Genomic DNA, 25,892 nt, shown 5'->3' with positions numbered 1-25,892 from the left:
TGCCAAAGGGTTGTTATATGAGTTAAATGAAAGAACCTATTTTCATAGGACCTCTGAGTGAGATGGGGAGCCATTGTTGGGTTTTGAGCAGAGAAGGGATATGGTCTGATTTTAGTTTAAAAAGGATGATTTTGGATGCTGTGTTGGGAGTAGGCTGTAGCAGGAGCAAGAAGCAGCAGAAACCATTTAGAAGGCTACTGCCACAATCCAGATGAGAGGTTATGGCAGCTAGGACCAGGGTGGTAGCACTGCAAGAGGAGAGAACTTGTCAATTTCAGGATGATAAAACCTACTTTGCAGGGTCGTTATGAGAGAATAACCACAGGTAAAGAGCCTAGCAGATGCCTGGTATAAGAAAGATTTTAAGTAATACTTTTTCTTGTTGTTATATTTTGCAGGTGGAATAGATTCTTCAAATCATTAAATGAATTGAGACCAAAGCTAGGGCCTGATATCCTAGATGCACTGACCTGGATTGGGCAGCTGTCCTCACCTGAAGTCATGAAGAAGGGTTGGCCTAAGGAAGGGGTTAATTTTCTTTTAGGCTTCACCTCACATCCCAACTCTAGTACAATATTTCCAGTTGTCTATAACATACCTCAGAAACCCTGGTGACATAGTGGTTAAGTGCTATGGCTGCTTCACCAACTTCATAGGGAAAGGGAAGAGGCCGTGGATAAGTAAAGCATTACTGAAGAAGAAGAACAAAGTGGGAGGCCTCACACTACCTGATTTTGGAGTCTATTATACCTCCATGGTAGTCAAAACAGCCTGGTTCTGGTACAACAACAGATACATACATCAATGGAGCAGAATTGAGAATCCAGATGTATATTCATCCACCTATGGGCTGATATTTGACAAAGGCCCAAAGTCCATTAATTGGGGAAAAGACAGTCTCTTTAACTAATGGTGCTGGTATAACTGGGTATTCATCTGCAAAAAAATGAAACAAGACCCATACCTCATACCATACACAAAACTAACTCAAAATGGATCAAAGACCTAAATATAAAATCTAAAACAATAAAGATCATGGAAGAAAAAATAGGGACAATACTAGGAGCCCTAATACATAGCATAAGCAGTATACGAAACATTACCAACAATGCACAAACAGCAGTAGAGAAACTAGACAACTGGGAGCTCCTAAAAATCAAGCACTTCTGCTCATCAAAAGATTTCATTAAAAGAGTAAAAAGACAACCTACAGACTCAAAAAAATTTTTGGCTACAGCAAATCCAATCAGCATCTAATCTTTAAAATCTGCATGATACTGCAAAACCTCAACAACAAAAAGACAAATAGCCCAATTAAAAAATGGGCAAAGGATATGAACAGACACTTTGCCAAAGAGGACATTCAGGTGGCTAACGGATATGTAAGGAAATGCTCACGATCATTAGCCCTTAGAGAAATGCAAATCAAAACTACAATGAAATCCCATCTCATCACAACAAGGCTAGCATTAATCCAAAAAACACAAAATAATCAATGTTGGAGACGTTTTGGAGAGACTGGAACACTTAGACTCTGCTAGTGGGAATGTAAAATTGTACAAGCACTTTGGAAATTGATTTGGTGCTTCCTTAAAAAGCTAGAAATAGAAGTACCATACAATTCAGCAACCCCACTCCTTGGAATATATCCTAGAAAAATAAGAGCTATCACACAAATAGATATATGCACACCCATGTTCATCGCAGTACTTTGTTCGCAACAGCAAAAAGATGGACACAACCTAGGTGCCTATCAACAGACAAATGGATAAACAAATTATGGTATATTCACACAATGGAATACTCAGCAACGATAATAAACAACAATGAATCTGCAAAACATCTCATAACATGGATGAATCTGTAAGGCATTATGCTGAGTGAAACTAGTCAGTCACAAAAGGACAGATATTGTATGAGACCACTATAATAAGAACTCAAGAAAAGGTTTAAACACAGAAGAAAACATTCTTTGATGGTTACGAGGGCGGGGAGGTGGGGAGGGGGTATTCACTAACTAGATAATAGTCAAGAATTATCTTAGGTGAAGAGAAGGACAACACACAATACTGGGGAACTGGACTAAACCAAAAGCTAAGAATTTTCCTGAATACAACAAAACACTTTGAGGGACAGAGTATTAGGGGCAGGGGCTTGGAGTCCATGGTTTCAGGGAACTTCTAGGTCAATTCGCATAACAGAATTATTAAGAAAATGTTCTGGTGAGTGGCATCTGGGATCTTAAGAGTTATTGAGTGGCTACCTAAGATACATCAATTGGTCCCAACCCACCTGGAGCAAAGAAGAAGGAAGAACACCAAAGACACAAGGAAAATATTAGCCCAAGAGACAGAAAATGCTACATAAACCAGAGATTCCATCAGCCTGCAACCAGAAGAACCAAATGGTGCCCAGCTACCACCAATGGCTGCCCTGACAGGGAACACAACAGAGAGTCCCTGATGGAGCAAGAGAAAAGTGGGGTGCAGAACTCAAATTCTAGTGAAAAGACCAGACTTAATGGTCTGACTGAGACTGGAGGGGCCCCTGAAGACATGGCCCCCCGACTATCTGTTAGCCCAGATTTGAAACTGTTCCTGAAGCCAACTCTTCAGAAAAAGATTAGACTGGACTACAAGATATACGATGATACTCGTGAAGAGAGTGCTTCTTAGCTCAAGTAGATATGAGACTAAATGGGCAGCTCCTGTCCGGAGGTGAGAAAGCAAAAAGGGACAGTAGCTAGTTGAAAGGACATGGGAAATGTGGGGTGGAAAGGAGAAGTGTACTGTCACATTATAGGGAGAACAACCAGGGTCACATAACAATGTGTATATAAATCTTTGTATGAGAGACTAACTTGAACTGTAAACTTTCTCTTAAAGCGCACACACACACACACACACACAAAAAGGGCTACAGCTGCTAACAAAAAGGTCAGCAGTTCGAATCCACCAGGTGTTCCTAGGAAACTCCATGGGGCAGTTCTACTCTGGCGTATAGGGTCACTATGAGTCAGAATCGACTCTATGGCAATGGGTTTTATAAGATACTTTCTTTTGAATGGTTCGTCATAAGCTCAATATCAACACAATTTCTTTAAAGAATTACTTGCCCCATTTCCACCTCAAATCAGTTTCCAAACACCTTCTTCTATTAACAATGCACCAGTTCCCAGAGTCTGAAAACATGGCTTCCTCTTTGACAGAATTACAGAATCAAAGCACGCTACTATTAGAAGTTAGTATCACAGCCATCATCTGGTTAAAACATTTTTTACAAAGGAAGTAAAACGGAGGCTCAGAATGAAGCATGAGTAGCTGTGGGCCACACTGTGCTTTAATGACTGAGCGTTTTCCTGTATCCGTTCACTTCCTGGACAGCCCCCTCACACCCAGCCTGTATCACAGCACTTCCTTAGATTTGCTCATTCTCCCTGCATAGGCCCATATTTCCCCAAGTCTCCACCCTGGTCACCACCATGGCTGCCATGACCATCGTTCCCATTATTGTCAATTAAACCTTCCAGAGGGCAATTAGAGGCCATGGCCACTACAGTTAAAGTGTGCTAGCTCTGCTTTCAAACCCTGGCTCTGCACTTAACTAGCTATGAAACACTGAGCACATTTCCTAACCACATTCTGCCTACCTTCTTTATCTGAAAAATTCCTACCTCACAGGACTAAGTAGAATAAGGCAGTAAAGCATTTAGCACAGAGCCAAGCACAAAATGAAAGCTTAATAATTATTAGTTATTATCAGTTTTGTTAATACTCTCAGTCCCTTTCAGAGAAATGGATGCCTGGTAAACAACTTCTAATTGCCTTGGTCTGGCCTTCAGGGCTCTATTATCTGTGTGGAACTTTTATTGTTCTCTGCTCACAGACTTTCCAGGTAGGGCAGTTCTCTTTATACCCATCATATCCTATACTGTTATGGATTGAGTTGTGCCCCCTGCCACCTCCCCCACCCCAAAGATATGTTGGAGTCCTAACCCTTGTACCTGTGAATGTGACTGTTTGGCAGAGGCGGCGAAATATGGTTTTTCTTATAGATGTTATTTGTTAAAAAGGTCATATGGGAGTGGGGCGGGGAGGGGGAGTCCTAATCCAAATCCCTTCTGAGTTGTGTCTTATTTTTAAGACGTGGATACAGGGTCACACAGAGAGAAGACAGACGCCACATGAAGATACATCTAGAAGCAACAAAGGATGCCAAGGGCTACCAAAAGATGGAGCAAAGACAGAAGAGTCCTGCCATCACCCTTAATTTGACCTTTAGCCTCCAGAACTGTGAGAAAATGAATTTTTTCTTTAAAGCCACTCACTTGGTGATATTTTGCTATGGCATCACTAAGACATACACTCATTCCCAAGTCCCACCTCTGTTTTTCAGTTTATGCTGCTCCTCCTACCTGAAATAGCCCCCTTCCTTCTTTTACCTGTCTAAAGTCTGCATAACCTTCAAAGTCCCACTCAAGATTTACCACTTCATGAGAACTTTCCAGGCAAATCCTAACTCCATTGATTTTATTTCTTCTCCACATTACCAGAGTGCCTACATGCACTTGCTTATGGAGAGACAGGAGAACATTTAGTTAAGAATATGGGTACTGGAGCAGACTTTCTGATCTCTCTGAGGCTCAGTCTCCTCATCCGTTAAACGAGGTTAATATTAGTGTTGCTGTAAGGATGCATAAATGCTTAGCAAGTACTCGATATGTTAACAGCTATTAATACAGGCTAATAATTATTGTTACGTATTTCTGTTAACCTTTCCCTCTCTGTTTTATGCATCTGCATTTTCTTCCTCCAGGTTACTCTGTCCATACACCTGTGCTTTTTTATATAGGATGATGCTGGTCCCAGAGTAGTGTTCAACAATGAATGGATGTTTAAAAAAAAAAAAAATGGGAAGAGTAGCTTCAAGTCAGCCATGGGGGTTACATGGATATTCACTATTCAATCTGGGGAAACCTGAGCTGTTTGGTCTCCCCTACTCTTAGACCCCCCCCATGAAGGGGATACTATGCCCTGTCAGGGAAATAACATGATGCAATAAAAAGAAAACTGGACTAAGAGTCAGGAGACCGGGGTTTAGGACTCAGCTTCCCAAACAGAAGGATGGACGGACAGACTGACTCACTTAAGCTTGAGAAAAATCACTTAGTCTCACCGAAACTGTTCCCTTCTCTATAAAATTAGAATCATCTGACCTGACCTGCCTTCTTCACAGAGTAGCTGTGAAGTGCTATACAATGGAATAAGAAATCATTACAACTATCAAATTAACTGGATCTCTTTCTGATAGCCTTCTGAGGAAAGGACCCTTAGCACAGTAATCATAGTAGATCTTTTCGGCCCAGATGCCTCCTTCAGGAGCAAATCACCACTTATATTACAGAGCTCAGGCCTGAGAAGTTTGATAATCTTCCCTCAAAAACTTCATCTCATCTAATCGTTCATTCTGAAAGTACAGATTTACCCAAAATGTCAACTCTCCGTCCCAGCACTAGTGGGTGGTACATGATATGGGTATCACAGTTATTAGCCAGAGATCTTGAAGAGGAGGAAGTAAAAGAAAAACAAAGATTCCTGATAAATTAGAAACATCTGGTCTATTTCTACAGAAAGTTAACATTGGAGACGAGGAAGCTATTCTGGGGTCAGAACAAAAGAACCAAAAAGCACTGAGGATAACTGGAACGATTCCATTCACATGCAGCCAACGTACTGGTGGGTGCCTTGCTACTGTTCCATATTATTTTGTATTATATCCAAGGGTGCGGGGGTGGGGGGGCACCATTCATCGGAAGCCGTCTTAGGTTTGAGCAATACTGACAGAGAATTCTGTACCAGACAGAAACATACGAAGCTCATGCATTGATGAGGGCAGTTTCTAGTGACACGTATCCTATCACAATGCAGTGGACATTGCACTTTTATCTTTTTTCAGGGATTTAGTTAGGTTTATCAAAAATAGCAACATGTTTCATACTAGAGTGGGGAGTGGCTGAACCTTTTCTCAGCATTATTCCTGAAAATCAGGTAAGAAATCCTTCAGGTTAAGAAGCCCACCTTACCTCTATTTTTTCCCATACGGCTTCATAGTTGTCTTGGTGTTGAATATCTTGCATCAGTTTTTGAATTAAAGCTGATTTTGTGGCGGAATGGCACTCATTTTTCTCTGAGGAGGAAGCCCTCTCTGACTTCTCATCACTGTATTTTTTCATGCCAGAGAGAGGCAGACATAAGTCCTCATCAGAAAGAATGTCACTCAAGGGCCCAGATTCAATGCTCTCCCCCAGTGAAGAGGCTACATCACTGGATGAGCTTGGAGATGCCCTGCCTAGCCTCGTATGCTTCTTTTTGACGTGGTAAGTTGGGTAGATCTCAGAATCTGAATTCATTTCCGACAGTTCCCAGTCATCGATATTCTGAATGGTTTCTCCTCTGGGTTTGTGAGGCAGAAGCTTTGTTAGGTTTTCCAACTTCAAAGCTAATACTTCTGTCTGCCTTAGGTGAGAGGGCAGCGCTAGGTATTCGTCAGAGCCATACCAGGCCTCTACGACCTGGCCGTTTCTGGTGACGTGGCTTGGGGAGGATGAGTAACTTTTCTTGCTTTCGTGTTTTGAAAGAAGGGGTAATGGAGACACGATGGAGTCTGAGCCAACAGACGACTCGCTGCTTTGAGTGCAAGGTGGTGAACTTGATGTTTCTTCTAACTGCACTGGCAATTTGGCATTCCAACTTCTTTGACCACACGGCTCGAGGGAGGATGTGGAAGCAGAATCTGTTTCGGGCCCCTCTATGGCCTTGGAAATACCAGAAGGAATTCCATTCTCTACTACTGCGTTCCTAGTGTTTTCAGCTGGACTGCCTGAGTCGGTTCCCCTTTTAGGTGTTCGGCATGGAGAGACCTCTTCTGGGGTCTCATGAGACTTTTTAAGTTTAGGTTTCTCTTTACGGCGGTCGTTAAGCCTTCCCAGGCTGGAAGAGATTTCCCTAATGTGAGTTTTGACTGTGTTTTCAAGATTTCCAACACCCAGTTTGTGCAAACACTCGTATGACTGGCTGGCAGCTGAAGCGCTGCTAGGATAGGAAGACTGTAACACCAGGCAGAGCTTCGATCTGTCTGGGGGGTCCACCAAGGAGGGTGTGCTTCTGCTCATCTCGGGCTTTAGATCGATCATCTGCTTCTTTCCACCACTGCCTTTCCCATCTTTCTTAAAACTCTCCTCTTTAAGGAAAAGCCCTCTCTTTGGCAATGTGGGCTGCGTGGGAGAGTCCTCATTATAGTTAAAGCAGTCTCTGATAGACCGCTTGGGGGTTGTATTTTCACAAGGAAGAGGCTGTTGATTCTTTGCACCAAGATGGGAGGAAGAATTGGATTCTTGCTTTGTGGTCTCAGAAGAGGGTTGAACAGCATTTGTCGGAGCTTCCCCTGAAGATGATGCCCCTGGGGTTAAGCCTGGGAGCTCATCGGCTGCAGAAGCGTTGTTTTCCTCACATCCACCTTTGTCATCTGCTGAAATAGATACTTGAGACACCTCCTCGCTAACTGCTTCACTGCAGCTGGGAAGGATGGGGTCAGTGGCTGCTGTAAGTAACCCAACACTTCGGATAAGCTCAGGGAACTCCTTTTCCATCTCACTGTAGCTCCACGAGTCAAAGGGTTTGGTTTTGGCCTGGCTAGAGGTCATGTCACCCAGGCCACCGAGCAAATCCTCACTTGGACTGTAGTCAGACAGCTCAAAAGCAGTAATACCACAATCCAGAGATAAGTAATTTTGAGAGCATTTGATAGTTAGCTGTCCTGAGTCATCCACTTCCGTTAGAGAATCAAGCCGGCCCTGAAACAGACAATGACAGTGGTTACAGTAAATGCAATGTCAATTGCGCTCAACTGCTGTCCAAGTGAGATCTTAGCACAGGCAGCTGAAAAGGTCAGAGACGATCAATCTCAGTGGCTTTTGGTCTGACATATAGAAAGGCATGTTAATCAATCACCACATTGTTTTACATAGTATTCTGTTCTTAAACATTTAAGGATTTTTAACCTGGAGGACAAAGCCTTGATGGAAATGGTCAAGGTCAAGTCAAAAATATCCACTCTTACCTTAATTTTCTATTTAAAAATAGTGTATTGCTCATTTAATAAGCATTTCTTAAAAGAATATTTCTCATTTAATAAGCATTTCTTAAAAAATCTTTACAGAAGCAGACTGTCACATCATTCTCCCATGGAGGGGGTCGGTAGGTTCGAACTGCCGACCTTTTGGTTAGCAACTGAACTTTTAACCACTGCACCATGAGGGCTCCTCTTTTCACAGTAAACACAGGTAATCCTGGAGAAAACCAAGGAGTGTCAAAACTTTATTATCTTAGCTCCTCTGTTTGCATACATTCCCCTATCCCATGTGTATATGTTAGATAGCAAGTACTCAACCCCTGTTATTTAAAAACTCTCCTATGTTAAAAGGTATCATTATAAGTATGTCTATTTCTTAAAAATCATTAATTGTGTGATTGAGGCTTTTGTCTCATTACGAATGCGGTTTCTGATACCACACAAGAAATGGAGATTTTTAGTTGAAGCAGAAGGGCCTCTGGAATCCGTTATGCCTGCCAGGCTGAAGGACGGTCTAATTTACCATTAAACGCCCATTGCAGTAGAGTCAATTCACACTCTTAGCGACCCTATAGGACAGAGTAGAACTGCCCCACTGGGCTTCCATGAATGGCTGGTGGGTTAGAACTGCCAACCTTTCGGTTAGCAGCTGAGCTCTTAACCACTATGCCACCAGAGCTCCAATCTACCATTAAAATTAGACCCCTGAAAATGCCAGCCATCTGCCTCTGGACAAACAAGAAGCACAGTGGCCCTGGGAATGCATTTGATCCTTGTTTTGGTGATCACAGCACCTTGTGTCCTGGGATGCTGTCTTGCTGAATAAATGATGTCAGATGTATAGATGGATAAATAGAGGAGGTGAGACTACATCTCAGAGAATAGAGTATGGCTGCCTTTTCCTGAGTTCCCAGGGTTCTCTCACCAGCCCTTGGTCTGCAAAAGCAAGGACCACACGCCAAAACACTTAATGCTCCAAAGACAGCCCTCTCCCATCCCAGAAAGGCCACCTATCTCTGTGCATAGCTGACTTCACTCAGGGTAACTGTTTTTTATTCATACTGCATGTTTTAGCCTGGAGGAAAAAAAAAATCTTTCCCTGGGGTGGGGGGAACCGATAACACATAGTCTATCCATCTCAATTCTTAAAGACCAAAGTGACAAACACCTATACACACACATGCGCACACACACAGTAATTTTTACATAAATAATTCCTGCTTTCTGCATTTGTTCGCCAGCCGTGTCCTCCCCTAGTGAGGTATTTTCATAGACACGCTATGCTAATTTTTTTTTTACAGCAACATGTGAAAGATTGACATGGAGGTACTTGTGAGGGTGCCTTGCAGGGGGAAGACGCAGTCAGCAAACAAATGCAGAGGGTGCATGTTATTTGTGTGTACGTATATGATATTTTTACACACACAATGCACACTTTCTACGTTTGTTTACCAACCATGCCCTCCTTCCGTGAGGTATTTTTGTAAGTGCACTATGCTATTTTTTTATGGGAATTTATATGAACTATATAAATATATATTTAATATGTTAACGTATATTAACACAGTTGGTTATTATTATTTAAGAATATTCTTCAAAAATATTCTAGACTTCACCACACAGAGGAAACTTTTTAAAAAGAAAGTTCTCTGAAATTTCTCAGAGCAGCTGAATAATAAGTTTGATTTCTTAAGATATTCCTTGGTAATGCTAATATTTTCATCCTATAGGTTTCTTCTGGACCACCTTCCCAGATAATTTTCTAAAGCATGTAAGTAATAAAGTCCCAGGTGGATATGGACGTACGGCAAAGAGGGTATGCTTTCTTTGCTGCCCTTTTTATTTCAGAACTCTCACACTTAACTGTGTAGCACCAGTAGCCATGTCAGGGCTGTCTAGCAATGTCTCCATTCAAATATACCTCTATTTAACATCTTATGTAGCAGCTTTTCAAATGAAGGTTACCTTTTATGGAGGTAGTAATGTATTCACTTTACTGATGGGTAATTTATCACTTTATTGCTGGTTTCAATCTTGTCTCAGACATCAAGGAACCCCTTCTTTCTAATTTGAAGCAAGGAATTTTGCTTTGTTCCTGCCCATAATTAAGTTAACTGACGTTCTATTTCCAAATGCCTTCTTCAGTTTTTCTTTCTTTTCTTTTCTTTTTGACACTACATTTTCTACCATCTGAATGTAAGATTTAATACTCGTAATTTAGAGATTCGAAGAATTTCCTATTGAAACTCCCAAGGCAGTACCAGTGCTGTTGCTATTTCAGGGTCAGTTCACCAAAAAAGCCAAACCCACTGCCGTCGAGTCGATTCCGACTCGTAGTGACCCTATAGGACAGAGTAGAACTGCCCCATAGAGTTTCAGTTAGGTGCACTGATTTAGTGGTCTTACTGAGAAGACAGTTGGAAATAGAATTTCCTGATTTTAATCATGAGTACAGTTTAAAAAAAAAGCCCTTTCTCCCCTCCTTCCCTTTACCTCAGATGCTGTGATTTGTCTTATTGCTTTAATTTCTAACATAGACATTCATGGACCTCTTACCAGTATCCCCTGTCCTTCAGTCCTCAGACCATAAGGACTAGCCTATTGCTCAGTTTCCTCTCAGCTCTATCCTGCTGGGACTCTATGATTCTGAACACATTCAGGAGAGCAGCAGTGGACTGAGGGGAGCGAGTAATGACAGGGGAATGGGAAGTAAAGTAGAGCAGTTTCTAATGGGCAAAAGAAAAATACACAAAAATCTTTCCATATTTTCAAATACACTATAGTAATAATTCTTAAGGATTTCCATTTTCTGCAGGCTGAAATTATGAGAGTCAAATAATTAATCTTTCCGAGTTTTCCATGGTCCACCAGCCTAAAGTGGTATTTCTCTCTTTTACATCTACAGCACTTATTACCTGCATTATTTAATTTAACTCGCCACACTTTTATACAGAGCAACATGAACTAGGTGCTGTAGAGATACAGAGATGATCTGGTGCCAACCCCCACACAGTTTAAAACCTGACACATATTTTGTTATCATATAAATTGGCCTGTAATAAGTGCTAGTGGGGGACACACAGAGTATTATGGTATGAGTGCTCTGGAAAGACCAGTGCCTTCCCATGGGGGCTAAGCATTATACAGGTGAAGTTCTTACCACACTACCCAGCACATGGTACATTCTCAATCAATGTTTGCTATTCTATTAACATTATTAATAGTTATCACTGTCTAGGGAACCTTGATGGCATAGCAGTTAAGAGCTCAGCTGCTAACCAAAAGGTTAGCAGTTCGAATCCACCAGCCACTTCTCAGAAACCCTATGGGGCAGTTCTACACCACACTATAGGGTCGATATGTGTTGGAATCGACTCGATGGCAATGGTTTTTTTTTTTTTTTTTTTTCAATCACTGTCTGTGTGACTTTGCCTCTCTTGACTTCATTTCTGTCATTTATAAGACAGAGAAAAATATCATCTGTAAAATAATGATAAGAGTTTCTGCCCTGCCTATCTTTCAGGATTGTTTGAGGGTCAAACAAGACTATGGAAGTGATTACTAACTTGTCTTATTCTTCTTTGAATCCCTAATACCTTACACATATAGGTATTCAACAAATATTTAGGGAAGGAAGGGAAGAAAGAATTACAACGGTTACAACAGAAATCAGTTAAGAGCTAGTTTTGTTTTGTTTATTACTAGATTCATGTCCTTAAGAATTTACTTAATTTCTCTTAGGTTCAGTTTTTCCATCTATGAAATGGAACTATTTTTTATATTCCTTACTCTTTTTACTGAATAGATAATAAATACAAAATGCTTAACACAGTGTCTGACATATAGAAAATCTCAGTACAACACATTTTTTACATAATGTTGAGCTTTGCCTTAAAGTGTTTTCTGTCTGTTAGTTTTGCTTTTAATTTTTTCATGAGGAATTTGTTCATTTGTTTACTAGATATGGTCTGCTCTATGTTCAAATGAAAGCATAAAACTCATATATTTTGTTTTTTCGAGGGCAAAAAGAAGAGAAAGAGAGAGAACTAACCACTCATTTGACTTCCAAACTTATTCTTTAATGTGGCTGGAAACCCTGGTGGCGTAGTGGTTAAGTGCTATGGCTGCCAACCAAAAAGTCAGCAGTTTGAATCAGCCAGGTGCTCCTTGGAAACTCTGTGGGGCAGTTCTACTCTGCCCTATAGGGTCGCTATGAGTCGGAATAGACTCGATGGCAGCGGGTTTGGTTTTTTTTTTTTGGTCTGAAACTCAACTAACTCCCAAAAAGAGAAAAATTAGTCCCTGCTCCCTTCCCTAGAAGACTGGCATCTATTACTGTAGTTTACTGGTGTGTTTTATGCCATTTCCCTCTTCATTCTACAACTCTTTCACAGCTGAATCTATTCTGATAAAGTTGAGAATTTTATCTTAATCCCCTTCCTGTTTTCCAAAATTCCAGTGTGCTGAGCAGAGACAAATTAAACTAAGCAGTCTGTTAAATGTTCTCATGGAGTCACCCCAGAAAAGCAAACAAGATCAGAAATGCTCAGTTTCAAGGAAGGAGGATGACAGAGGCAGAGCTTCAATTCATGGGAAAAAATCTGCAAAGCAGATGACTTAGAATCCACTGTTCCTTTACCCTTCATACAACATTTTCTTGCATCTCTACAACAGGACTAAAGATTGCCCTCAAACATGAAAATGGACTAAATCACTTCCAATCAAATCCATAAAAACTGTTGAGCTCATATTGTGAGAACCATAATGGATGCTACTTAACAAAAACTCACAACATAGCTATGAAAACAGGGGCCAGTAACAATTAGTTAGCTCAATGGCTTTTCATCATTTCTTAGGTTACCACTTCATGAATGACAGAAGTTCTAATAAGTGTATGATGGACATATTCCAAATATCATCAATAACAACAATGGTAACTTAAGAGTACTGCTATAGTTCCTGCTACTATAACACAGAGTTGATAGGCAATGTTTATTGAGAGAATAAATATGTAAAATGAGTAAATTTGACTCACTGATTCCTAATATCCATTCTTACAGTACAAAGTGAGCTGGTCCCAACTGGGAGTATATAGCAAGGTGCATATACGTTTTTGTGTGAGAGACTGACTTGATTTGCAAACTTCCACTTAAAGCACAATAAAAATTAAATAAATATAAAAGTGCTGGTATAGAAAGATAGCTGAGATGGGGGTCCAGTTATGCTCTTTGGCTCTAGTTTAGTCGCCCCTTCCCCCAACCACAGCTGGAGATTAGTTATATCTTGGAAACTTAAGAACAAACAAAAACTAATGTGAAAGATTGAATGTAGAATAATTCAACCACAATCTACAGGAACGAATTTAGGCACTGGTATTTTTATCAACTTTTCCGGGCATTTTTCATAATTATCCATGTTTCCTTCTAACACAGTTCCAGTTTGTTTTGTTTTGTTTTTATATATCTTTGTTTTGTCTTGGGGCCTTGGTGGTGCAGTGGTTAAGAGCTATGGCTGCTAACCAAAAGGTCGCCAGTTAAAATCCACCAGCTGCTCCTTGGAAACCAGCTGCTAACCAAAAGTTCAGCAGTTCAAATTCTACTCTGTCCTCTAGAGTTGCTACGAGTCCGAGTTCACCTGACGGCAATAGGTTTTTGGTTATCTGGGTTTAAAACTGCTGGGGGTCTAGCTGCATTTCTTAATTACAAAACACAGTATTCTTTTGTTGCCTGAGTTCCCTCTATCCTATCTTTGGCATGTGCTTAGGTTTAACATATATATCTTAAGATCTATAACTACACTTATAATTTTCTCCCCTCCCTATTCATTTCTGCTCATGGGATCAAAATGTCCTCTAACTTCTTGCTGCAGAAATAGCTTTGATGATATCTGTATGAGGCAAGTTACCAGCCTCCAGGAAGGACAAAGGATCCCCTAGTGCCTTATCTATCTTGAGTAATTTCTCATACTCCCATATAGTCCCTAAAACCAAGATCTTAAATGGAGATTTCTCAACACAGTGGCCGTGGCTGAGGAGGCAAAAGTGAATAAGACAGCCATAGTCTCCTTTTGCACTTTTTTTCTTCTAGAGATGAGTAATTTGGGGTATAATTTATGGTGTTTTTTTACAGGTAGGGTTTTGGTCAGAACTGCTGCAGTTCTGGTCCTTCTAGTAATAAGTGTTTCTACTTCTCTGAAGAGTGAATGGACCATTAAAATCGAATGCATTTGTGAATGCTACACAGAAGAGTACTATCCTGATGTTTTGCCACATTTGCTGTTGACATGCTTATTTCTTGATTTTGTGGTTGGAAGAAAAAAGGAAATAGTCTTTGCTAATGAAGAATAAAGAAATATAGAAGCTTAAAAAAAAAAAAAAAACCAAAGTGAGCTGGTCTGATCAGTGATAATACCAGTACATACAGTACCCAATGCCAGACAGAGCTAACAGAACATACAGGGAGGAAAAAAAAAAAAAAAAAAAGGAATGTATAAGTTGGAGGACACTAGATAGATATCTAAAGAAAGAGCTCTTTAAAGTTTAGATAAGCCCTCCCATCTTTGATCTTCACCTCATTTGTACCCACTCTTATGGATACCAGATTTGGATCAGCCAGTGTGGAATTCTTTGTCGTCTTCCATAACCACAGGAGTCCCAGTCAAGGGCCCTCTAGGGACCCAACATGGGTGGGATTGCATCTGGGGATTACAACACAGACCACATATTCATCCTATGATGTAAACAAAAAGGACTCTATGGAAGCCTACATCATCTAGGCTTCATGCTACAATTACAGAGGAGAGCTAAAAGACAAAGCAAACTGTGACTTAAAGTTAGGGGAAGCCTAATAGATATTGATTTTCATAGACTTTCAGACTCTGCAGGGAGATTGTTTTGAAACCAATAATCAACAAGCATAAATCAATGTAAATGATATTTATGAGAATTGATACAGATTTGTTTTGTGTTGTTGATAATGTTGGAGCCACTGAAACATTTTATAAATTAATAAATTAATGAGTTGTATAATACTCTTTATAAGGCTTTTTAAACTTAAATAGTCATATTAGTGCCTTATAAACTTGTGGAATATATATTTTCCACAAAACAAATACTAGAGTACTGCACTGAGTTTCAAGAGCCAAAGATCATATAGATATATATACACACATCACACATACACACAATGTATCCATATATGGTATCTATATATAGCCCCTGCTTAGCTACTCTGGAAACCCTGGTGGCGTAGTGGTTAAGAACCATAGCTGCTAACCAAAAGGTCGGGAGTTTGAATTCACCAGGCACTACTTGGAAACCCTATGGGTTTCAAACTCTGTTTTACAGGGTCACTATGAGTCAGAATCGACTCGATGGCAATATTTTGCTCTATAAATATATATCAATTTTATTTGGGAAGGATAGAGCCCATTTGAATTCAAATTTACAGAGAGCCCATCGTAACCCCTCCATAAAAAATAATGACAACAGAGACTGCAGGAACCCCCAGGCCTAAGACACCCTTCTGATATAGAAATGAAGCCATTCCCAGAGACCACCTCGCAGCCAAACAATAAAAAAGCACATAAGATAAATAATAACACCTGAGAGGAACGTACTCTTTAGAACAATCAATTATAAGATGAGAAGGCAGGAAGGAGTAGATAATCAGGACAAAAGAGTGGGGAAATCAGGGTGGAAATAGGGAGAGTGCTGACACATTGTGGGGAATGAAATCAAGGTCATGAAACACTTTATGTATAACTGCTGAATGGGAAACTAATTTGCTCTGTGAACTTTCACCTAAAACACAATAAATAAATAAATAACAACTACTGATCTGATGAGGTCCACAGAAGGGTAGCCTCAGGATAAGAACAACATGGACTAGGACCTGGAGGAGCTAAATGCCCAGGTAGTGACAGCTAGGGTGATGCAGACTCTGCAGCTCATAATAACAGTGTAATGTAGGGAGTGGCAGATGGCCACATACCATTCATGGGACATTGCTACCAAAATTAGACACTCAGTGTGAGCAAAATCTGGATACAAAAATGTCTGCATTATGAAAGGGACAAAGAGGATGGTTCATTTCTTACTCAGAAGCTTGCCAGCATCTTGGGGACATTGTTGGAGGCATAGAACATGTCGATTACTGCCAGGTGTGAGAGGAAGAAGTATACAGGGATGTGCAGTCTGGGGTCCAGACAGATGAGCCCCAGGATGGCGCTGTTCCCCAGCAGGGTGGAGGATGGAACAGGGAGAAGAGCTCATAGAGGAAATATTCCAATGCTGGGTCCACCTGGAATCCCAGCAGGGTGACCTCTGAGATTCACATCTGCCTCCTGTGCTCCACGAGGCCAAAACAGGCATGGCCACAACAGCAACAGAAAGGTCAGAGCTGAAGAGCAATCAAAGATGCACAATATTTACTAAGTGTTGGAAACAGAAAGCATTTATAGATGAATTACTGATGATGGATTTTCTATATTTTATATTTAAACTAACTCAGTATATCCATAAAAAAATGAGAAAAATTACCCTTGTTCAATGAAATAATAGGAATAATATTCATGTTGTTATGTATGCTTTTATAATACTCTCAAACCACATATGCATAAGTCACTTATAATGTGAATTTAGATGATCCAAGATATAGAAGCATGCTATAAACTACCTTTCTAAATTGGCCTTGCACAAGCATACCATGATAAAAGAAAATGTAACATATAGCTACATTTCTGTAAATTAGCCTTGAGACATAAGTCGAAAAAAGCCTCCCCAATCTGTAACGTTGAAGAGAAGATGCAACATGCAACTAATCTCTAATGGGGAAGAGAAGAGGTAACACACTGGTTTTTGTTAGACATGACATCGCATAGACCTTAGTTGCAAGTCCAGATAAGAAAATCACATATAAACCCTGGACTTCAGCTCACTGAATGAGAGACAGCAAAGGCAGGACATCTCTACCTAGATTCTGACACTCTCAGAAGACTGAGACACTGCCAGGAAAAATGGCTGAGATTTTGCCCAGCACTTCTGACCTCAAACCCCAGCTACAAAGGACCTCTGCTGAGCACAAGCCCTGGTTAAGCCTTTCTTCTGAGACCTCTTATTAAAGGTACATGCCTGAAGTCTAGAAATTTATACTCTAACCATTGAATTAACCTTATATTGTCCTGATTCTCCAGTCCTAACTGAATGTCGTGTGTTCTTACCTGTGTGCTCTGCCATGACTACCTTGCAATAAACTAAATGAGTCTATGCGTATTTAAAAAAAAAAAAAAAAGCATACCAACAAACTCTTTAAACTACTCTTAATGTGAGTATGGAAAATCTAAATAAATTGATTGTGCAACATTCTAACATCCATTTGACTCACTGCACCCAGAATGATTTTTCTAAAGGATGAATCTAATCATGGAAGTTCCTTAAACAAATCCTGCAATAGCTTCCTGTTGTCCTCAAAATAAAATCCAATTTTCTTAATATAGCTTTAAAAGTTTTCCGTCTTCATGATCTGATGCCTGATTATGTATTACTAACTCCTCCATCCTGGTCCCTAGAACTTTTTGCTTCAGTCACACCTGTAGCTCTCTCACATCTGGGTCTTTGAGAATGCCATTCCCTCTGTCTAGAATATTTTCTACCTCTGTTCATCAGTCTAATCCTCCCTCAGGTCTCGGGTTAGACTCACTTTTTCTGGAAAGCCTTCACAGTCTGAATCAGGTGCCACTCCTCTGTCCTCTAACAACATCATATAGACCTGTCGTAACCTGGCTTGAATGACTGTTCACTTGTCTCTATCTCCCACTAGACTCCCGGCTCTTTGAAGGCAGAAACTGTATCTTGATCACTATAATATTCTTAGCACCTAGTGCCTGGCACATAGTAAGGGCTCATTAAATAAATATTAAATAATTGAATTGAGAACAGGAAGCCAGGTTATCATGAACATCTATGGTATCCATGTAAATTACCAGGTGTGAGTCCGTTCTAGCCCAAAGCCCCATTCACATGAGAAGTGCCCTGGCCTCTGGTCACTATACTGAGATTCAAAGCCCAGATCAAAACCAGCTTACTTACCCACAAAGAATTCCCATTCCATGACTCAGAACTGAAACATTCTCAAATGATAACTGACAAGGTGTTACTTGGCTTCAAATAGAGTACTCACCTCCTTTGTCTCTTCAGAGAAAGCCTGCAGAATGTCCGTCTGCCTGGTGTAGTTTCCATTGGCGTCCTGCAGGCCTTGCAGAATGCGCTCCCGCAGAACCAGCACTGAGACACGGAGCTGGTGCCAGAGGAGCTGCACCGCGTGGATGTCCACAATCACATTGACTGAGTAAGACAGCAGCTTTAGGGAGAATTCGGTTTCCAGGAGGGCATGGATTTGCTCAACATGATCAGAAATATCTTCACAAATGTCCTATAATAAAGAAGAGCAAAATACATGAGGACTATCTTGCCTTATCCTGGGAGGTTAAAAAAGGTCACTCCTTCATCTGATACCAATTTGTCTGGACTTAAATCACAGGCAGCTCAGGCTGGCACATGTTGGATGCTTGGCCTTAGTTTTAGTTCAGACACACAGTTGCAGGCCTTTGACTGCATACAGGTAAATTGATCTTTTCTAAACCACAAAAATCCTACTATTCTTTCAGATGCACAAATGTAAAGTTGAGCCAAGATGAGAGATTCACTTCAAAATCCATTCCCTGTTCTCTTTATTTACCGTTTGTTTGGGATTCCGGCAAGGGAGTCAACAGCTGTTCTGTTTGCAAGTGGTACGCTACACTGAGCACACACTATTTCAGGACAGGAGCATCATCCACACACCTAGCATGAAGAAAGAAGGGCTAGAACGTGTGCTTCTTAGGAATTTCCAGCCATTCTCAATAAGCCATGGAGTCTTCAGTGTAGACAAGGGGCAACTGTCACTCTCCTTCCAGGGCATGATTTAATATGTAGATTCACAACAGGTGTCTAAAAATGCAATTCACACTTTGTAAGCAGAATCATTCTTAAGAAGCAAAGCCAGCAAAATCCCAAGGATCAAGAAAGACAAAATACAGATTTGTTTTGTTTTTGAAGGCCTGGACATTCTTTTTTTTTTTTTTTTGTACTTTAAATGAAGGTTTACAGAACTAGCCTCTCATAAAAAATTAGTATACATATTGTTTTGTGACATTGGTTACCAACCCCACAACATGTCAATGCTCTCCCTTCTTGATCTTGGGTTCCGTATTACCAGCTTTCCTGTCCCCTCCTGCCTTCTAGTACTTTCCCCTGGGCTGGTGTGTCCCTTTAGTCTCATTTTGTCTTATGGGCCTGTCTAATCTTTGGCCTGAAGGATGAACCTCAGGAGTGACTTCATTACTGGGCTAAAAGGGTATCCAGGGGTCATACTCTAGGGATTTCTCCAGTCTCTGTCAGGCCAGTAAGTCTGGTCTTTTTTTTTTTGCGAGTTACAATTTTGTTCTATATTTTTCTCCAGCTCTGTCCAGTACTCTCTATTATGATCCCTGTAGAGCAGTCAGTGGTGGTAGGCAGGCACCATCTAGTTGTGCTGGACTCAGTTTGGTGGAGGCTGTAGTAGTTGTGGTCCATTAGTCCTTTTGACTAATCTTTCCCTTTTGTCTTTGGTTTTTTTCATTCTCCCTTGCTCCAGACAGGGCGAGGCCAGTGGAATATCTTAGATGGCTGCTCACGAGCTTTTAAGACCCCAGACACTACTCACCAACATACAATGCAGAACATTTTCTTTAGAAACTACGTTATGCCAGTTGAGCTAGGTGTTCTCCCAGACCATAAGACTTGAACATTTTAAATGAAAACATTACTAACTCAAATTTTCAGTCTCTTTTTTTGACATATACTACTAGGTAGGCAGATTTGATATCTCACATGCCACATTTTCCTACAAATTCCCAAATTCCCATTGTGCTTCCAGAGACCAGAGCATAAAATGGGTAGCAGTAATAGCAGTTTTTACTGAGCAATTTAAAAATCCATTAAGCATCAAAATGTCGTGTCACCTAAAAGTGTTCAATCATTCATTTTTACTTTTGCATCGGTGACAGAGTAAAGCAGGGTTGTGGGGAAGCTTTTATTTATGATTTTTGTTAAGGCTAAAGTCCTAAGATAGCATTTGAGTTTTGCATCATATACTGAGTGTCAAAACGCTCATTCTATGCTGGAAATATAACCTTCTATTTTCATGTATTTCAGTTACTTTTTTCACTTTTAAAGAAAAACCTAAAAAATCTATTGAAGAATGATGGAAAGTTGTTGTGTTGCATTTTGAATAATAATTATTATTCAATTCCAATAAATGCTCTAATACTGGTTCCTAAAATCCAGGAACTAATTGGTGATAGTAATACAAATTGGTGATAATAATTTGAAACAGATTAACAGTTTAAACTAGATAGACTCTGGAGGACCATTAGGTCAGGTTCTTCCAAATGTAGCCCATGAGCCAATGCAGCCCAAAAGAGATTTGGAGCAAAAATTACATTACCCTTTTAACTAGCACATGGGAACCAGCCAAGACCAGGTTGCCTGGTCTTTGATATTCCCTGAGTCTCAGCTGGCCTTAGCACAAAAGAGCACGTCTCTAATGGCTACCATCAGATAGTCTATATTACCTGGAGCCTCAGCCTATGCCTGCTTGGAGCATCTGCTCCATTTATCCCTCACACCTCTTATTCCTGGTACCCTCAACCAAAGCAAATGCCTTATACATATCCTTTGCCTTCTTAGGATTCTCATCTCCGTATTTTTCTGTGTCTCTTTGGAAAACTCCCCTTCTTCCACTGCTGGCCTCTCCCCAATTCTCTGTACTCTGCTGACTGGTACCCCCATTCCACTGTAAAAACATTCCATAACTTCTTCACAAAATGTTCCATCTCCTAGTCTTACCCAAACCTGGCTCTGCCCAAGGGTCCTGCTTCCCCTGTTGCCCTCCCAAGGAAGGCTGCTCATTCTCTCAGTCCTCACCTGAAAGATGGGAGAAGGGCTGATGGAGGAAAGGCTGGGCTTAGTGCCTCTTTGCCACTTACGGATCATTATTCTTTCCCTTCACACTAACAGCCTTCTTTCTCTGGAGGTGCCTACTTTTTTCAGTGCCTTCCCTCCCTCATTGCTGTTATCTATATTCTTCCACTTGACTTCCTGACACTGAATAATGCATAAGTATACAGTTTTCCTCTCTACTCCAAGCATACCATCATCTTAGGTAACAATGTCAGTATCCACAGTGATAGACAATTTCCTTTACTCTGCAACTCTTGGGAGCTTCATGCCCATCCTATTGGTACAACTCTGCTACAGCTCTACTCAGGCCTTTGTCATCACTGCACCTGTGGAACCATACCAGAAAGCCCACTGCACCACTGATCCCATTTTGTCCAACTTTTACACTCCCCCTCTACAACAGGTGCCCTTCAACCTCATCCAGGCCACCCGTCCCTGCACCCTTTTTTTTTTTTTTCATATGCCATCTGCTCCTAGCACAGCATCTATGGTGATCAGCTACTCCCTTGGCATTGTTCCCAACTTCCTCACACTATTGATTTCATAACACCTCCGAGTTGTTAGCCTCTGTCTCCTGGGTCCCACCACGATCCTAAAGATGCAAAATACTTTACATACCTAGGAGAGAAAAAGGCTTAGCTAACGTTTATGCCACTTGCTTAGACTAGCTAAATAGGCATTTCTCACCCATCCCACTCTGATTCCCAAACACAAAAGGTTATATATAGCCTTGGCACCACCATAAGAACTTTACACCAAAGCACATGCCATCCACCCCTCTTACACATGATTTGGCTCCTTCATAATGGATAGAAGAATGTATTCTGAGCCAGGTCATGGTTCAAGATTGCTAGGCAACTATCCAGAGGAACAATCTATAAGAGGCACTAAACCATCAGTGGTGCCAGTTAACTTACACTTCCACACTCTACTATCACTTACTGGGAAATGTAAATTGGCCCCGTTCCCACAGAAGCAGATGGGCCCTGAGGGGAAATAAACACCCTCCCCACAAGTGCCGACCTCACTCTGCGGAGAATTTTGGCAATGTGCACGTGCAGTCTCAGCTGAAATTCTGAAACTAAATAATGCATAGCATGGTACAATTTTCTGGAGTCTATTTACTTATTTAATTATTTTTAAGCCCTCTAGTATACCACCAGCTGTCTCATTTGACAAAAATCACACACACACATAAACTATAGAAAAAGAACCACAGATCTACGTGTGTATGTGTGTTTACATACACATATATATGTATGTGTATGGACTTCACTTTGAATAACTAAAGAGAGGTTTGTTGAGAAACAGGTGAATGAATACAAATCAAGGTATACTTTTTTAAAAATAATAGAAAATCAGCTTCCCCCTGCTCCTCTATATAAATGTTGAACATAAATTTAAAGAAAATCAGTTTGAAGATTCTGCATGCTTAGGGCCTTAACTGTTCCCAGTTCGTTGGGCATTTGTACGAAAGAAGGTGAAGAAAATTAGGAAGATTCTGTTTAATTCAGCCAGATAACTACGTCTTAGGGACTTTAATTTTTTAAAAAATTGCTGAATAGCTTCGTCACAGCAGGAACTGTTTGGAATTAAAAGGCTCAGGGAGATCTGCTCTGTTGGAGCCCTTGCAGGGCACTTAATTAATAATGTGCCCACCGCTGGTGTTCAGACTTGACTGGGCATGTGACTGGTGCAAATAACAACTGGAAAATGGACTTGGTTAACATGGCTGTACTGTTCAGTGGATAACAGACTCGTGAGCACTGTAGCACTGGTCAGTAAAAACTAAGTCATTTCAGAAGAGATTCATAGTATTTTTAGGAATATGAAAACAACCCCTTCATATGTTTTTTTAATCTTAAGGATCTATAAGCAAAAGCTTTTCCCTCATCTGTTTATTGAGATTATTAACAGGAGATAAAAAACCTTTCATTGCACAATTGCCATAGTTGTTGTTAGGTGCCGTTGAGTCACTTCTGACTTACAACGACCCTACGTACAACAGAACGAGACATTGCCTGGTCTTGTGCCATCCTCACGATCGTTGTTATGCGTGAGCCCATTGTTGCAATCACCGTGTCAGTCCATCTTCTTGAGGGTCCTTCTCTTTTTTGCTGACCCTCTACTTTACCAAGTATGATGTCCTTCTCCAGGGACCCGTCCCTCCTGGTAACATGTCCAAAGTATATGAGATGAAGTCTCGCCATCCTCACTCTAAGGAGCATTCTGGTTGAACTTCTTCCAAGACTGATTTGTTTGTTCTTTTTGCAGTCCATGGTATATTCAATATTCTTCGCCAACACCATAATTCAAAGGCATCTATTCTTTTTCAGTCTTCCTTATTCATTTCAGAATTAGAGATTTTAAAATGCCTAAAATGGCAATGTCTGATTGAGCTGACTTAGCGACTAAACTTTGTAGTGAAGTATAATTATCCAGCAAATGTTAATGCTGCTGTTTTGGAGTTCAGATTACTTCCTGTTTTGATAGAGAGGGAATTGGTAGGAAGAAAACTGAGTGTCTCTAGAAGCTTAAATGACAGTAGAAGGATAAAGATGCCGAAGATTGTGCGACAGTCATCAATGCAGGAGACAGATAGGTCTACCATTGATCTTCTATAAAAATAGGTTATTCCTGGAAACTCACCTTTCATAGCCTTAGGCTGACATTATCCCATTTCTCCTATGCACCTAATTCTGCCCCCTATTTTTATCAGTTCCAGGCCCCTCTCCCCAGGTTTGTCTCTGCCAGGCTTTTCCTCTCTGATCTTTGGATTCTTCTCCTGATTCCTGAGTATGCCTCCCCAGGGCACTGTGGCCATTTTGACAGATCCACAGTCAGGACTTGTCTTACTCACAAGACCCCAGATTCTGTCTAATGCCCTTAAGACAGTTCCTACCCTTTGTAAGTCTTGTCCTCGGAGCAGAGAGCTGGAGGACCCTGGAAACACGAGGGTAGAGGAAGGACAGATCCAGAGAGACATGGCCAAGGATATCAAGACAAACTTTGTTAACCTTCAGAAGCTTGCCAGGAGCTGGCTCTGTTATCTTGCCCTGTTCATGGAGAAATGAAAGCTAATACATCTAACTTCCTATGAATGTTATGATTGGACAAGATGCTGTTTCATATAATTTATGAAGGCTTTATCATCGTCAGAATGTAGCTTCATTCCCAGAGAAGTTGTTTATTTCTGTATGTGAATGTTTTCCCCAACCAGAGGGCCAGCTCCCCAGGGCCTCTTTATATAATTAGTGACTACACATGAATTCAGCACGCAAGACTTTTAATCATATGGATCTCATCTTAACAGACAATGAACAAAAAATAATTTCAGTACATAAAAATGTATAGGTTTATTTTTCAATATCATCAATTAGTATGAATTGCTTTGGCTACTTAAAATCTCCCACGTTCTCCAGCAAGCTCACTTAGATGACTAAATCAATAGATATCCCAAAGAGTAATAAACTTTTAATTTTAAATCGAGGATAGGTTCTAAACGTCTTTCAAGCAGTAACAGCTTTCTACAGATACTCAAAATGTCCCCAGGCCAACTGAGATTTAATAAACACTGAGGAACACTGTCTTTAGTCATTCTGATTTTTCAGCAAATGTGCTGAGTATTAACTGTGTGCTAAACAACGTGGGAGGTATAAAAATATGAAAAAGGCTAAGGCCTGCCCCTCAGAAGTTCCCTGCCTGGTGAATATTTACCATAGAGAAATGAAAACTTACATACACAAAAATGAAAAGCAGCTGTATTCATAATCACAAAAACCTAAATGTCCCTTCAGTGGGTAAATGGATAAACAAACTGTGATACAGCTTATAGGATTGCTTGGCAATAAAAACAAACAAACAAACATGATACATACAATAATTTAGATGAGTGAAAGAAGCCAGTCTCAAAAGGTAATACACTGTATAATCCCGTTTATATGACATTCTAAAAGTGACAAAACTACAGTGACGGAGAAGAGATCGGTGGTTTCCAGGGATTGGGGAGGTAGGGCAGAAGGGATGACTATAAGTTGATAGCAGAGGGGAGTTCTTTGGGATGATAAAATTGTTCTGACTCCTGATTGTGGTAGTAATTACATAATTCTATATGATGGTCGCTATGAGTCATAATCGACTCGATGGCAGTAGGTTTTTTGTTTGTTTTTTTTTTGATATGTGGGTTGGAGCGGTGGTGATGCAGTGGGTAAGAGCTACAGCTGCTAACCAAAAGGATGGCAGTTCAAATCCATCAGCTACTCCTTGGAAACCCTCTGGGGCAGTTCTACTCCGTCGTATAGGGTAGCTATGAGTCAGAATCAACTTGATGGCAATGGGTTTTTGGTTTTTGGTATATGTGGGTTAGGAGACCTGTTGGTGTAGTGGTTAAGCACTCGGCTGCTAACCGAAAGGTAGGCAGCTTCAACCCACCAGCTGCTCTGCAGGAGAAAGATGCGGCAGTCTCCTTCCATAAAGATTACAGCCTTGGAAACCCTATAGGGCAGTTCTACTCTGTCCTATAGGGTCACTATAAGGTCATTATGAGTCAGAATTGACTCAATGGCAACAGGTTTTTTGGTTTATATGTGGGTTAAAATTCGTAGAACTGTACACCAAAAAAGAAAGTAAATTTTACTGTATGATAATTTTAAAAATAAAGAAAAAGGAAACCAGTTTATAGCATCTTATAAAAATGCACATAAAAATTCATCTTGGGCCATAC

The 25,892-nt window shown here is 40.6% G+C and overlaps 1 protein-coding gene across 3 annotated transcripts in view; it reads right to left on the bottom strand.

The window, feature by feature from the left end:
- The window catches only part of AKAP6 (A-kinase anchoring protein 6), a 607,892-nt gene that overhangs the window by 262,587 nt on the left and 319,413 nt on the right, over positions 1 to 25,892 (bottom strand). For all 3 annotated transcript variants that reach the window (XM_049897582.1, XM_049897583.1, XM_049897584.1), the window contains exons 3-4: positions 18,309 to 18,560; positions 6,083 to 7,852 (exon numbers count right to left, since the gene is read on the bottom strand). In XM_049897582.1, the coding sequence (XP_049753539.1) occupies positions 6,083 to 7,852; positions 18,309 to 18,560 (2,022 nt within the window). The remainder of the gene's footprint in view (positions 1 to 6,082; positions 7,853 to 18,308; positions 18,561 to 25,892) is intronic.

The sequence above is a fragment of the Elephas maximus genome, chromosome 10 (assembly GCF_024166365.1).
Source record: "Elephas maximus indicus isolate mEleMax1 chromosome 10, mEleMax1 primary haplotype, whole genome shotgun sequence".
Classification (NCBI taxonomy): Eukaryota; Metazoa; Chordata; class Mammalia; order Proboscidea; family Elephantidae; genus Elephas; species Elephas maximus.
This window is presented reverse-complemented; position numbering and strand designations above follow the sequence as displayed.